This window comes from Conger conger, chromosome 4 (genome assembly GCF_963514075.1).
Source record: "Conger conger chromosome 4, fConCon1.1, whole genome shotgun sequence".
Lineage (NCBI taxonomy): Eukaryota > Metazoa > Chordata > Actinopteri > Anguilliformes > Congridae > Conger > Conger conger.
The window spans coordinates 4,261,630-4,277,779 of record NC_083763.1 but is presented as its reverse complement, the minus strand read 5'-3'; the positions used below and the strand labels follow the sequence as shown (position 1 = coordinate 4,277,779).

Genomic DNA, 16,150 nt, shown 5'->3' with positions numbered 1-16,150 from the left:
TTTGCCCGACAAAGAACCTTTAACTAGAGTTCTTCAATGCGTTTTGAGTTGGACCGGAGAGTGGATTAGAGCAGGGGTGCACAACTCCGGCCCTGGAGGTTTTTTGTTCCACCCAGGTATCCTTAATTTTTAGTTTTCTGACCCCTCTATAAAGTACTGGTTCACTCCTGTACTGGATAACAGTAAAATCTTTAGCATACACCTGCAGTCTGTGACTGTAGCTGGTGCTTAAGCAATGCAGTATGATTCAGCTAATTAGATAATTAAGAGCAGAAGTTGCCTCAAAGTGCTGAAACAGATCAGCCCTTGCTGTGCACCCCGGGATCAGAGTTTGTTTATGACGGGGCTGTTACTCACGGGACGTCTGGAAGTGCTGGAAGATCCTGGGGGGCCGGGTGGTCCTGGGGGCCCGCGGAGCCCCACTCCAGTGTCCCCCTGCAGAGACACCACAGAGAGCCTCACTCAGAGTCCACACGGACACACAGCTCAACCATAACACTGTATGACTGTGTGCTAACCCTAACCCCCTGCAGAGACACCACAGAGAGCCTCACTCACAGAGTCCACACAGACACACAGCTCACCCATCATACTGGCTGACTCACTTATGGCTACAGGGCAGCCTGTAGCCTAGCAGCTAAGGTGCATGACTGGGAAGGTTGGTGGTTCAAGCCCTGGTGTAGCCCTGGTGTAGCCACAGTAAGATCAGTGCAGCTGTTGGGCCCTTGAGCAAGGCCTTTAACCCCACATTGCTCCAGGGAGGATTGTACCCTGCCTAGTCTAATCAACTGTAAGTCATTTGGGATAAAAGCATCACAAATTTGAGACTAGACAGCCAGAGGACAAACAGACTGAATTTCCAGCTAAATGCAGAGCCTGGAATAAGTTAAATACTGCCCACACATGGTGTATATCCCACTTAATGCATTCCCTGACCTCCGCAAATTGGGAGGTGGAGTATCGGTGACTGGTGATCACACATATTAAACACATATGCAAACACGGGTACACGGGAAGGTCATGCGCGCTTGTGTTTTCATACCTTTTCTCCCTTGAGTCCCGGATCTCCCGCCAATCCCGGGAATCCTTGCGGCCCCTGTTCTCCCTGTGTGGGGGGAATACGGGAATCACGTTCCTGGGATCAAACACGCGTTTCCCAGAACTGGAGAAGCTCCCCACACACACTCCCCACGTCAATCCAGAGGCCGAGAGGATTCGTCATCCGTTTACCACAGGAACTCTTTCAGAATCACACAGGAACTCTTTAACGACAGATAAGTCTGTCCGTGGTGTTTAACTGTCTATCCATTTGGTTGAATAAATTATCTCACTATAGCTGGAAGTGGTATTCTTACTGCAATTGATAGGTTGTAGAGGTTTATTTTCACCTACACCTCTGCTTAATTATTAACTGAAGGATGTACCCCAGGTCATGTAAATTTAATACTTCATACTGTTAAGACCTTATTTTCTAAAGAACTTTCGTTGTGGTCTGGCTATTGGATCCCCCGTTCTGAGTGCCTGATACATACTGCTTTCTCTAAATTCCATTGGTTGTCAGTGCAAAGAGGCGTCTAACTTCCTTGCTGTGTTCAATAACAATTCTGACGTGCTAAGGCTAAGGAGTAAGGAGACATCTAATTCCTTCTAACCTGACAGCCTAATCAACATTCAGGTACATTTTTAATGAAATTACTGCGGCTGAACTGTAATTTCTGTCTGATGAACATTAAACGGTACCTCAGTCTATCTCAGTGATATATTAGGTGAGTTCACCCTCCTCCCTTTCTGTCTAAGATTAGGATGAAAGGTGTTATACACGTGTAAGACAAAACATATGTGTGAGATTAGGCAGCAATAGAAACATCCCGGCCAATGAAAACTGCCCTTAATAGGCGAGCTGAACACACTGTACTTACTGTAACTCCGTCTGTGCCCCGGATCCCCTGAAATACAAAATACAATCCGTTACAGCTTTTAATGGCTGACTAATTAATAACAGATTAGTTCAATAATAAATAATGAGCTACTGGGATGTTCTCCATACTGGCCTGGGGCACTGTTCTGGAGAGGGGGGGGGGGGTATCTTTTTACAAACACAACATACAGAATATCTATCTATCTGGACACAGAGCCACTACTGGACGACAGCAGAGCAGAATAGACTGTGACACGTATGCTGAAGAAATCTCGTAAGTTGCAGCAATATGGGTGTAGTTCAACTGCGAGTGAGATTTGAGTGAGTGTGAGAGAGACAGAGTTACAGAGAGAGAGAGAGACGGAGAGAGGGACTTACAGGTTGGCCATCGGCCCCTGGCAGTCCTGTGTCTCCCCTTGGCCCGGGAGGCCCCTGGGGGCCCCTAGGGCCTGGCTGTCCTGCCTCAGCACTCCCCACCCGGGTGGGCACAGAGGGTCCGGGGGGCCCCGGGGCCCCAGGAGGGCCGGGGGGGCCCTGGTCCCCACGCTCCCCTTTCTGCCAGGGAAAAGACCGCAGGATCCGTTCAGACAAATAAAGAGACAGTGGAGGTACATTTCTGTTCTTCAAGGATCAAATTTTCCCTGAAAGTAACGGGAATATTATCTTTGGGTACAAATGAGTAGATTTTCTAAAGCTAAAAAGTTCATTATAAAAATTAATTATATATTGCTGGCTGGGGGTACAATTTTATGTACTTATCGGCTACTTCCCCAGGGAAAAGCATTTTGAGACTTCAGAATTATACGGTTCTAACTGACATTTTTGACAGAAACTAGTTATTTATTTATAGGGTACTAAATATATTTATGAAGCTTTACACAAAATACTGCTTAAAAGTGAAAAATTAAATGTAAATTTAAAAGGTACAGTATCTGCTGGGAGCCCATTAGCTGGGGCTCAATATTTCAAAACCACTCAGAACACAGAACCTTTTGTACCTTTTTAGGCACTTTTCACACCGTTATTTCTGAGAGTGGAGGTGACACAAGTGATTGGCAGGTTCTCCACCGTGTTATCTCCATTAGATTTCAGTGCCGGCAGGGTGTACTTACGGTTACTGATCCTTCTCCTTGATTGCTGCTCTCGGTGGGGCCTGACTCTAATGAGACCAAGCAAAGAAAAACAATCACCAAAATGCCCTGCGGGACCAGTATCTGGAGGAATTCAGCTCAGAGGTATTAAAAGCGTCTTTGTGATCGTCTTCTGTGAAAAGCGCGACACAAATAAAATGGTATTGAATTGAATTAAAGGTATTTTATAAATACATTCCTGTTTTGACTCCAGGTTGACCAACCTAAGACTATAAGCAGGCAGTTCCTTAAGAGCAGTTTACGGACACCAACTGCTGATACATTTGCAAAGGTGTTGAAACCAAAACATTATAATTCCAAAAACTCATCTGTTTCCATTCAACTTCTGTGTTTTTAGAAACTCTACCCTGGTCACCAGACGTTTTTCAACAGAATTTTTCTGGGAGGTCAACACCAATTTGCGGCTCTCATTGTACAAAAAAAAAGAACAAGAGGAACAGCACAGTTGAACGCAGCGAATAAATGAGATGTGTCTCCCCCTAGTGGCCATCATGCTGTATAACATGGCAACGTGTAGTATTTCAAGATCATTATCATACACGACGGAGGTAACTACTGTTTTTGGGCAAAGCAGGCAGTATCTGTTTCTGGATTTCAGACAAACTTCTGCTCTTTAATTATTTAATTAGCCCAATTGTTTACATGATCCATAATTTATAGCCACATTCTGTGATACAAACCGAAGCTGATAAAAAAGCCAGGGCAACTGGAGGCAGTAAAATCCTGCATACATACTGGCCCCCCAGGACTGGAGCTGCCCATCCCAAGTTGAGAATAAAGCCCCATACATGTATGAATAATGAGCACACACACACACACACACACACACACACAGGATCATCCCCAGTCTGTTGCCCACAATGCAACGCTCCGCTCACCTGTCTCCGTTGCCAGGACGATGCCCTGGCTGGAGGTGGGCTCCTCCGTGGGCCGGGCGTCGCCGGAGTAAGAGCCCTCCTCATCCTCATAGGGCGACTGTGTGGGCGGGGCTCGCACCGGTGCCCCCTGGAAGTCCTCTGGCTGGAGGGGTCAAGAGAGGACATCATGAGCCTCTTCCCAATAACTTATTTTCCACCAACTGTCTCCTTGTTCTTTGTCAAGACCCGGAAATTCCAACCGACTAGATGTTCCTTCGAGGAGCTAGAAGCAGAAGTGAGGCGGCCACTGAACTGAAACATGATCGCATCGTTTACGGTAAGTAATTGAGGTCCATCTTTAAGGAAATTCCAGCCCGTTAAATGTTCCTTCTAGGAGCTAGAGGTAAAAGTTAGGAGGCTGCTGAATGTCTCTTTTAGCAAGGAAACATGATCGCATCGTTTACGGCAAGCGTGACGTATAACTGATCGACCTGTGGGTCCACCTCTCCCCATTGGCCACGTAACTGTAACCGGCGTGGCTTTGAGCTGACGTTTGAAAGGGCAAGGACGCTCCATTTGCCTAATTCACTTCTTCCCTTCCTTTCCTCGCCTCCTTGCCTCTCCAGAGTTGTGGAGCTAGGAGCAGGAAGAGGGGCGCGGGACAAGGACAGGGGATAGGAGGTGAAAAGTGAGAGCCCCGTGTTAACCGCTGGCTCGTCTGTTCACAGAAATCTTCTCCCACGCTCCCTCAGGTCACTCACAGACTTATTGTTTGGTTTGGATTATCGCCGGATCATTCCATATTGATATTATTTGCTTGTTGTGCTGGGTCTCACTGGTCTAAACTTCAATTTTTCATTCAATGAGACATGAAGGCCAAACAAGCTGTCTGTGAAGCACTTTGTAATATAAATAACAAATATTTGTATTATTGTTATTATTGTATTATTATATTATAAATAGAAGGAGCCAACACAAATGCTTTTAGCCAAAGCCAGTTGAGTAAACAATATATATAATACAGTAAATACAGTTTTAATATTGTTATTATATTATAAACTAGAATGAGTCAACACAAATGCTTTTAGTCAAAGCCAGTTGAGTACGCAGTATAGAAACAACACAGTAAATAATACAGTAAAAACAGTTTTAACAGCCACCAGTAGGGGGCGCTGCAGTCCTAGCTGAAACACTGGGCCCTTGTGCTGCAGCCTGGCCCTGCTTGGAGGGTGGCCTCTGCACGCGTGTGTGGCTCGAGATACAAGCGCGTTCACTGGGCCTGGCCCGCAGAGAGGACGCGTGGTCGTGGTTTTAGGCAAGAATCTGTGCCAGACCAATGAGAGGCCGAGGCCGGGACACGTCAGCCAATGAGCAGCTGGGGGGGAGGGGTCAAGGGGCGGAGGGTGAGCTAGTCTCCGGAACATTCTGGCCCCCAAAAACCCCAGGCCTCAGTGCACTCCATTCAGAGAGCTGCGTATCAGCCCGAGAGAAAAAATGACAGTTATTTCCTGAAGCATCCCTTCCCAACTGCCAACTGCCAACAGCTACAGTGGACGAGTGTGTTCTGAGAAAGACGCACGCCAGGAAAACTGCAGCGCAGCAATCGGCCGCACAGACATCCGCACAGAGGAGCTGTTTACAGAGCGACCCGGTTTCTACAGAGTGGGCCATAATGTCTGTACAGTGAACGGCTCAATCATAATGTAGTCTCGCTGGTTCTGGAGGAATGTCTTTGAAAGTGTTGAGATTAAAGTGAGAGATTTTCCTGAGGATGCACTATGATAGTGCTTCTTCGGGGGCAATAATCCGAGTTTAATTTTCTCTCACATATTCATAATGTTATTAAAGCAGGCATAACAGCCGTAAGTCCCTTGCAGCAGCCATTTTGATGCTAATGCTAAGTGACTTATTTACAGAGCTTATAAACCTGCCAAAAACAGTACCAATGAGAGAGTCAGAATTTATATGTAGGGCCATCAATCATTTTAATTCCTTTAAGATTTGAAGATGTATTCAATAAAAACCATTGCGTTTCATTGCAGCGTGTAACACCACATTGATTTGAATTCTGACAAATGGCACCCTCGAATGAAGTGGGGCTTCACTTCGACGTGCGTCATTGCCCGTATCCTTGACGACGGCAACAATCTAACAGCAAATCCATTACTTCACTTGGATTTCTTTCCAAGCATTTTATTTCTTGAGTACTACACTGCACTGGAACATTTATTGACTTTCGAGCACCCGTACCCTCCTACGGTACTTTGTACAGTTAAGCCCTGTCCACACCAAGAACTACAACTATGATGATATGGTTAGAACTATAAATATGGTTTAGGAATCATTGATCTCTTTCAGAGCAATTTTTTCCCAACTGCATGAACAACAGAACCCTGATATCCGATCAAAATCCATCTGAATTTTCCCGGGCGTCACATTCAAGATGGCAGATAACATAGCCGAGAGGCGATCCGCAGAACGTTATCGTTCATGAGTGCGGATGCTCACTTCGTTATCGTTTTCGCTAAAGCTATAGTTGTTTGGGTGGACGGGGCTTAACCGGTCAGTCCAAACAAAGAGAGCGCCAAGCGTTTCTGTCCGAGGGAGGAGGAAGGAAACGCAGTAGAGAAGTAAAGTCCTGTTTTGAAGTATTTTCCATAAAAGCGTTCGTAAATTAATGTAATGGAATTTGCGCTCCCTAACACGTTATCAGACACAAAGATGACTCAGGTCTCAGGACTGGACTGAAGCCTTAGTGTCACCAGCCAAGTGTTGAAGGATATTACCTCCTCCATGTCTGAAGTGCACGGCTGAGATGTTAGCCAAAGAACACAGAGTGCACATAATCAGCCTGCTATCAGGGCAGGAAACGTTTTCTTCAAACGAGGTCCAAAAACATCAGAGCTATTAAGAGCGGCCCGGGCTGACGTCTTCAGCTGTTGTGGCTACAGCGACATGTTTGATTTGGGGAGCCCGGCTCTTTTCATTCAGGGAACAAACCCTCAATATCAGTCGTAACCAGCTGTTCCTGGAGATCTATCATCCCGTAGGTTTTCATGATACCCCTAATTTGGCACATCTGACTCTACTAACTAGCAGCTTAGTGCAGATCTCTAGCTGTTGAATGAGGTGTGCTTTGTTAGGGTTGGAGTGAAAACCTACAGGACGTTAGATCTCCAGGAACAGGGTTGGGCAGCCCTGCTCTAGCTGTTGAATGAGGTGTGCTGTGTTAGGTTTGGAGTGATGGTAGACCTCCAGGAACAGGGTTGGGCGGCCCTGCTCTAGCTGTTGAATGAGGTGTGCTGTGTTAGGTTTGGAGTGATGGTAGAGCTCCAGGAACAGGGTTGGGCAGCCCTGCTCTAGCTGTTGAATGAGGTGTGCTTTGTTAGGGTTGGAGTGAAAACCTACAGGACAGTAGATCTCCAGGAACAGGGTTGGGCAGCCCTGCTCTAGCTGTTGAATGAGGTGTGCTTTGTTAGGGTTGGAGTGAAAACCTACAGGACAGTAGATCTCCAGGAACAGGGTTGGGCAGCCCTGCTCTAGCTGTTGAATGAGGTGTGCTGTGTTCGGTTTGGAGTGAAAACCTACAGGACAGTAGATCTCCAGGAACAGGGTTGGCCGGCCCTGCTCTAGCTGTTGAATGAGGTGTGCTGTGTTAGGTTTGGAGTGATGGTAGAGCTCCAGGAACAGGGTTGGCCGGCCCTGCTCTAGCTGTTGAATGAGGTGTGCTGTGTTAGGTTTGGAGTGATGGTAGAGCTCCAGGAACAGGGTTGGCCGGCCCTGCTCTACAGGATGATGGTGTGGTCAGGCTGCTCTCTCTCACCCATGGAGAGGTGAGCTCCTTCTCGTCCACACGCTTCTTCACTTCGTCCACCGTCTCCCTGTCGTCGAGGCTGTCGTCCCCACTGCCGTACCCAGAGGCCTGCAACAACAACACACACACACCACACATACACACACACACACACACACACACACAAACACCATTATGAAAAATTCTAAATCAGGTCACCAGTACGATCAAGCAGGATCTGAAGCTGAATAAGGCTTCGGCATACAGGCGATGTTTTATGAAAGCGTTTGTTCACATTTAGGGATAAACCCAGGATTTTCAGTTCCACAAAGTGAATTAATAATTTAGCCAGCCTTCCAACGGGGTAACAGAGTAACTTTTGGAAAGGTAACAATACTGACCATGAAGGTTTCCATAATTTAATACATTATAAAGTTACTGAAATATTGTCAGTCAATGAATTAAGACAGTCAAAACAATTCTACCACAGAATGCATCTAAATATAGTTTACTGTTACAGCATTCCCAATACATTTTGGACAAAGCTATGGCCAACTTATCTTGTAATCATAATGTGCAGCAATAACATTGAGCCTACTTTACAAAATGACGTAAATATATATTAGAAGTAGACAGTTGATATGCCGTGACCATGAGCCGTGTATAAAAAAAAGTTTTATTCTCAATGTAACATTTTCACCGCAAGCTAATGTGTCACTCAAACCCGTGGCAGCCAACCAGAAACCAAATCCACACAGAGCTGCCATGTTACCACTCCACCACTAGAGGGAGCAATAGTTCCACTACTGACAGAACAGTCAGCTCAGCCAATACTCCTCCCTCCCTTCCCCTGGGACAAAGGCTGCAAAAATGGCTGTCTTTACAGACGTTTTTAGTCTCATCATGAGACTTAAGATCTTTTTTTTCTCTCTAAAATGACCTTGTTCTACGTTACTGTTTGTATGAAAAGTGACATTTTCCCATTCCATTGGCAAAATGAGTCAAACTTTCTTGAAATGAGTCAAAATTAGATTTTTTTTGTCTCATTTAGCAAAAAAGTAATACTTTCTTATTTAGCTGACACTTTTATCCAAAGAGTCTTACAGCTTATTAGACTGAACAGGGGACAATCCCCCCTAGAGCAATGCGGGGTTAAAAGCTGTGTGGATCATATCGTGGCCACACTGGGACTTGAACCACCAACCTTCCAGGTCCCAGTCAAGCACCTTAACCACTAGGCTACAGGCTGTTCTACTGGAAAAATATTTAAGCTGATTTATGTGCCTCTGTAACACATCCTTGTCTCTATGTCCGTTTGATGTACCGTAGCCACTAGGCTAAATAGAAATACAATTTTAAGTCTTAAATATGAGACTAAGATACTTGTTGAGACGGATGTATGTTTGTGTTTTAGCAGTGCGTATGCTAACGGTAGCGGAGTAAACTCACGTAGTTAAGACTGATGTATGTTTGTGTTTTAGCAGTGCGTATGCTAACGGTAGCGGAGTAAACTCACGTAGTTAAGACAGATGTATGTTTGTGTTTTAGCAGTGCGTATGCTAACGGTAGCGGAGTAAACTCACGTAGTTAAGACTGATGTATGTTTGTGTTTTAGCAGTGCGTATGCTAACGGGAGCGGAGTAAACTCACGTAAGGATCGTCCTCCTCACACTGCACCTCTGCAGCCCTGGGGTCAGGCATCAAAATCAGCTGCTGGATGGAGCCCTGCGGAAACGGAGACAGAAAGAAAGAAAGAAATTAAATTTGAAGTCTAAATTGAAGTGGTAGACATATACATTTCAGGCATTCAGAAGACATTGTTCACTAGAGCCAATTACGCTGGCTTGCATTGTTTTATATATAAACCATTTGTACAGTTGGATATTTTCCCGACGCATATCAGGTTATGTATCTGGATTACGGGTACAGCAGCACTGGGAAGTGGACCTGAATCCTGGATTCGTACACTCAGTTCCCTACTGATTATGCTACACGGTCACCAGGAGGAGGAGAGGCCTGTGTTTAGCATTGCTGAACTGCACAGTAAATCCCCTGACACACGTACACACACAAATCCCCCGTCACACACACACACACACACACACACACACACACACACATGCACACACACACAAACACACACACACACACACTCTACTCAAACTAGTAAAAGTAAACTAGTATCAGTCCTGCCCTGTGTTCCTTCCACCCATGACCTCAGCCAACTGATTATCTCTATTACAGTAGTTCTACCTCCTGGCTGAAGAAACTCTATATGAATGCAAAACACTTAAAAGACATGCCAAGATTACAGATTGTAATTGCTTGTACATTATTGTCTTTAATTTGAAAATTGTGCCTTTGAGCAGACACTGGGTACAGAGGGAAGGTAAATGATGGCAAATCAAATGGAGGGCCATCTGCTGAGGCCGTAAATATCAGCTCAAGTTAAACAGCACTTGTTGCCCGTTTCCAAAAATAAGCCAAGCATTTCCATGTCTTTTTAGGATTTGGAAATGAAGCAAATAATCACACGCTAAGTCTTGAATTTATTGAGGAAAAGTTTCTTTGGGCACATACCAGCAATGAGCGCACTTTGAGAAAGCTATCAGTGTGATGTAGGGACAACGGAACTACATTTCCCTACATTCCGTTGGAATTGTAGTCCTATTGTCCCTACTGTGACATCAGCAACCTCCAGTCTGACTGCAGGAGGATTCTCCGGTTGGCCGATGCACCTTACTCGCCCTGTTTGATTGGCTCCGAAAAAGTGTGGCTCTGTTTCCCGTAAGCAGGAAGTCCGTGGGACTTCTGTACAGCTGTACAGTTCCCAGTGGAGGAAGAACGCATCCCATTACCTGCACAATGACTTCCCCAGCCTTACACACTCTCAGAAATACAGCGACAGTGGAGCCACATTTCTGTTCTCCTTCACTCACTCACACAATTACTCACTCGCTCACTCACTCACTCACACAATTACTCACTCGCTCACTCACTCACTCACACAATTACTCACTCACTCACTCACTCACTCACACAATTACTCACTCACTCACTCACTCACTCACACAATTACTCACTCACTCACTCACTCACTCACACAATTACTCACTCGCTCATTCACTCACTCACACACTCATTCACTCACTCACTCACACACTCACTCACTCACACAATTACTCACTCGCTCATTCACTCACTCACTCACTCACTCACACAATTACTCACTCACTCACTCACTCACTCACACAATTACTCACTCACTCACTCACTCACACAATTACTCACTCGCTCATTCACTCACTCACTCACTCACTCACTCACACAATTACTCACTCACTCACTCACTCACACACTAACTCACACTCACTCACTCAAACACTCACACACTCACTCATTCACTCACTCACTCACTCACTCACTCACACAATTACTCACTCACTCACTCACTCACACAATTACTCACTCACTCACTCACACACTCACTCACTCACACACACTCATTCACTCACTCACTCACTCACTCAGTCAGTTAGTCACTCACTCACTCACACACTTACTCACTCACTCGCTCATTCTCTCACTCACTCACACACTAACTCACACACTCACTCACTCAAACACTCACACACTCACTCATTCACTCACTCACTCACTCACACATTCACTCACTCACTCACTCCTGTATATGATGCACTACATAACACCTGCCTAACTTGACCCCTCCCTCCCGTGGGACCTCCAGCCAATCAGCACAGCCGTGATCAGTGTTCGATTCCAGGCCTTGGAGCTCATCCCTGCACGACTCCTAGAGTTTGGACATCGACCAAGAGACCCAGCCCTCCATCTTACGAAAAAACCCCGAAACCCGTTCCTGCACCTTTTCCTCATTAGCTCTGATCTGATACTAAACAGGAGACCGCGCCAAAGAGCTCCTTTTTAAGGAACAAAGATGAGGTAAGTGTCAACACATTTCCCCCCGTTGTTTTGCGTTTATGAAGAGCGGTTTCGGGGAAGAAAGCTTGTCCTCGCAAAGTGAGGTCAGATTCGGATACAAAACAAAGCAACAACAGAGTAACAACAGAACCGATGGAATCACAGAAACAGACGCCTACACTGTAAAAGAGACAGGTGGAAGGTCCAGGGGCCAGATTGTAAACCTTGAGCCAAGTGTTTCCTCCTCCCATGATCTCGGCCAGCTGATTTAACTAATTAGTTCTACCTCCTGGCTGAAGAACTGCGTTAATGAGCAAATCCAGGCGATTGGAACGAAACTTTCCCCGCCAGACTTTTGCTTTCTCAACCAGGATTATCCAGCCTCTCAGAAGGGAAAAAGGCAGACTTCTAGAGCTTTCTGCCAGCCTGAAATGCACAATACTGTTGAAAAAAAAAAAAAAAAAAAAACGAAGCACAATGCATCCAACCGCCTTATAAGGGAGGAGAAAATGCGAAAATGCTTGCAACCGCAGCCTTAAAAAACAGGAAACAGAAAGGAATGGTACTGTTGCCTAAAGGAGAGAAAGTGTGTAGACTTGTGTGTCTGTCGCGCCGTCTAAACAAAGAGTCGGAGTCCAGCGAGGGAGAGCTGTCTCCTGGCGTACTGTTCTCCCCCTGCAGTGCGACAGGCACGTGTTTTCCATATAAAGCAGTTCAGGCCCCATTGCAACTCGCCGGGCGGTAAGAGCGGTCGTCTGGCGGTCGGGAGGGCTGCCGGTTCGATCCCCCGCCCTGGGTGTGTCGAAGTGCCCCAGAGCAAGACACCTAACCCCTAAATACTCCTGACGAGCTGGCTGGTGCCTTGCTTGGCAGCCGATCGCCGTTGGTGTGTGATTGTGTGTGTGAATGGGTGAGTGAGAAGCATCAATTGTACAGCGCTTTGGATAAAGGCGCTATATAAATCCCAACCAGGTTTTTGTTCCAACCGAGCAGTAACACACCTGATTCTACTAATCAAGGTCTTTAGCAAAGACCAACTGGTTGATGAGTAGAATCAGGCGTGTAACTGCTTGGTTGATCAGTAGAATCAGGCGTGTAACTGTTTGGTTGATCAGTAGAATCAGGCGTGTAACTGCTTGGTTGATCAGTAGAATCAGGCGTGTAACTGCTTGGTTGATCAGTAGAATCAGGCGTGTAACTGTTTGGTTGATCAGTAGAATCAGGCGTGTAACTGCTTGGTTGATCAGTAGAATCAGGCGTGTAACTGCTTGGTTGATCAGTAGAATCAGGCGTGTAACTGCTTGGTTGATCAGTAGAATCAGGCGTGTAACTGCTTGGTTGATCAGTAGAATCAGGCGTGTAACTGTTTGGTTGGAACTAAAGGCTGCACCCACACCGGCCCTTGCTGGGTAAAACTGACTGTCCCTGCCTACAGTACAAAGCTAGACTGCAGAAAAGAAGTGTATGTTTGTATTGACAGCATGAAGGTGCATATTCACAATATGAATATTAGAATAACCAAAATGCAACATATGTATGCACAGAAACGTACCAGCTTGGGCAGCTCATTTGTAAGATGGTCATGGCTGGATTTTAGAGCAGGGCTTAGGTAGCCATTCAGTGTACGTGTCCATGCATTGATACACTACAATAGCTAATGATCAGGCTACGGAGCTCAATAAGGTTTCACGTATTCACCCCTACGATTCCAATCTGGGGAAATAATTTGTGAATATATTACTACAAGATGCTTTCTGCCTCGTGTCATGAATTACGCTGGTACACCGGGTCGAAATATTTCATATGTAACTACATAATACAGGAAATTACATGAATTATTTGATGAACTGTGAATGTGGTATATGATCAGCTGTTATTACACTATTTTCCAGGACCTTGCGATATAAAACCGCACGGTTGGAGAGATGTTGTGTTGGAGTGGTTTTGTCCTTGTGATCTGTGGCTCATATTCTCCTTGGCAGTGCTACAAATCTCTAACACAGTGCACCATCGTCACATGCGCTTACAATTTAAACCAGAAAAAAAAAAATGGTTGCAGTGAAAATGTAATTTCAATCTTCAGAACTCCTTCCACCGAAAAACCCGTTCAGTATCAGAATCGACCGCAGTGGCCCAACAGAACTGTGCTGCTACAGCCTGCCAAGAACATCTCAATCGTCCGCTGTTCTCACGTGCTAACAGCAGCTAGCGCACAGCACATAGCGCCCCGCTATTGGCCCACTCTTACGTAACGTGGCTGACACGCATCTCGCGTTCACTTCCTGGTTTTAGGATCAGAAACGGCACACAAAGCGTTCGGTTTTTTTCCCTGTCCCGTACCCTGCCCCCAACGCACAACCCCCCCCCTCCCCCTCCTGTGGTCAGCTCTCTGTGTGCTAACATTTAGCAACGTCATCCGATGTTTATGCAACAACATACGTCACGTCGTGTGGGAAATCGTTTTACAAACAGCTTGGAAAATTGCAGTTGGACTCTAAAATATGCATGCATTGACCAAAACTGCAATTGCTCTGCTTGAATGAGTACGGAACGCAAACCGCAAGCTCCAGGATGCCGGGAAAAGCTCAAAAACAGGAAAGCTATGTACACGGTAAAGCGTGGAGGCCATTTCTGGCCCACTGCAGCGGTTTGTTGTTCTTACTCACAGGTAAAGCGAGGGGACCTCGAGACCACAGCTGCCAAAGAAAGCGTGTGAGCTGCAGGAGGCCTTGCTCGCTGCACCCAGGTTTTTCTCTTCCTTCATGGGCCGGTCAGAACGAGGCCGGTTCTTCTGGGCCGGAGACCCGAGGCGTGTGTTTCGTTACCGAGAGAGAGAACGTGTGGTGACGGGGAGCAGGGGAAGGAATGAGAACTTGGTTGACCAGCTCATACCCAGCTAGGCCAGCTCTATGACCAGCTTGGCCGTACTGGTTGACCAGCTCATACCCAGCTAGGCCAGCTCTATGATACCTGAATGTTACAGCAGGGCTGCCAATTTCGTGCACACAGTGGTGCATTCACAGCGCGCAAAACTGGAGCAGGAGACCGGTGAAACCTGTTCGGTGAATTTCTCCACGTCCCCTTATCGTGGGGAATGTCAGGCCGCTTTTCAAAAGCTCGCATCTGGTTCCTGCCAGAGACGTTGGCAGTTTACCCAGAATCCTCTCTCAACCCAGTTTCACTTCCCGTCCCAGTCTGGGTCTGGACTCGCTCCAGCTGACACTGCGACAGGCAACCACAGCTGGGATCAGAGAGGATTCTGGGAGGACCCGGCGGGCTTGCGAAAGGGAGGACAGCGGCAGGAACCAGATCCCGAGATGTTTGAGAAGCCCCGGCATTCCCCGATAAGGGAAAGTCCGGAGCGTCTCCTCGCTGTTTGAGGTACACGTCCCCTCCTTCACTCTGACCGGATCTTGATGAGAGAGAATCCTGCTCCCGATATTTATAAAAAGCAATCCTTATGTTAAACTCCCTCTTCCTCTTCCTCTGTGAGAGATAGGGACTGCCGGTGTGCGGTGTTTATGTCCTGGACAAGCATCCTCTTCTGCATTGACCTGCACCTTTGTTTTTAAACATTTTATTTCTGTCACATCCTCTCTAACCTTCTGGATATTTTTCCGGCAAAGCTGTTTCGTGACAATGAACACTCTCCTCTCAAAGGGGCAATTAAGGAAGCATTCAGCCAGCCTTCAAAAGTGTTTACAAAATAATTTGCAAATAATGATAGCCTTAATCACCAAACGAAGTATCACGGGTGGTAATGAGTGTCAGCTCCGTGACAGAAAAGTAAACGTATCAGTTAATTTATTTTCTTGGCAGAGGCTTTCCGAAAACACAGGTGGGAAATGTAAAAAAAACGTTCTGCGCGGAGTATGCCCCAGTGCCACTGGAAAAGATTTCTCACAATTAACATTTTCATCTGTCCGGCGAATCATTTCATTCACTAGTAATGTTCAAGTGGGTGTAATTCCGAAGGGCCTATACATCACTCTCAGCAAACCCAGCGAAGACAAAGCGCTGTTCTGTGTGAGATTTAAACAAGGAGCAGAAGGGGGTCGAGGCCACTTTCTGAAAACTCCTCACTGTGTGAAATTCCCTGCTCTCGTTGGTAAGTTTAACAAAATGAGCTTGTTCACTGTTCACTGTACTTGTGTGACAGTGCCTCCATTTTGCGGAAACTAATTATCTCTTTCAATGTCGTCACCGTCTCTGGTTAGCGCCGCTGTACGCCACCGTGTTGTGTTTGACGGGAAGAGGACACCCAAAGAAGGATTTGGCACCAGAATGTTGACCCATGAACTGAACTTCAAGTTCCCCCTTTTAAAAAGCATTCAGTAGGAGAAGGTAAGAAGGGGGGTACAGCCTTACACTATACATCCAAATTTCCATTTACATACCCTAGCAAACCAAAGTACATTTTAAAACCGTGTTTCTACGTTGTGGAAAGCCCTCCTCGTCCTCGACAGGATTTCCTGCAAGCATGCGTGATCTG

The 16,150-nt window shown here is 46.2% G+C and overlaps 1 protein-coding gene across 3 annotated transcripts in view; it reads right to left on the bottom strand.

Moving 5' to 3' along the window:
- LOC133126482 (collagen alpha-1(XV) chain-like) overlaps positions 1–16,150 on the bottom strand; it is a 97,190-nt gene that overhangs the window by 28,203 nt on the left and 52,837 nt on the right. For all 3 annotated transcript variants that reach the window (XM_061238752.1, XM_061238755.1, XM_061238753.1), the window contains exons 8-15: positions 9,370–9,444; positions 7,750–7,848; positions 3,948–4,089; positions 3,031–3,077; positions 2,297–2,473; positions 1,920–1,946; positions 1,043–1,105; positions 358–435 (exon numbers count right to left, since the gene is read on the bottom strand). In XM_061238752.1, coding sequence (XP_061094736.1) covers positions 358–435; positions 1,043–1,105; positions 1,920–1,946; positions 2,297–2,473; positions 3,031–3,077; positions 3,948–4,089; positions 7,750–7,848; positions 9,370–9,444 — 708 coding nt within the window. The remainder of the gene's footprint in view (positions 1–357; positions 436–1,042; positions 1,106–1,919; positions 1,947–2,296; positions 2,474–3,030; positions 3,078–3,947; positions 4,090–7,749; positions 7,849–9,369; positions 9,445–16,150) is intronic.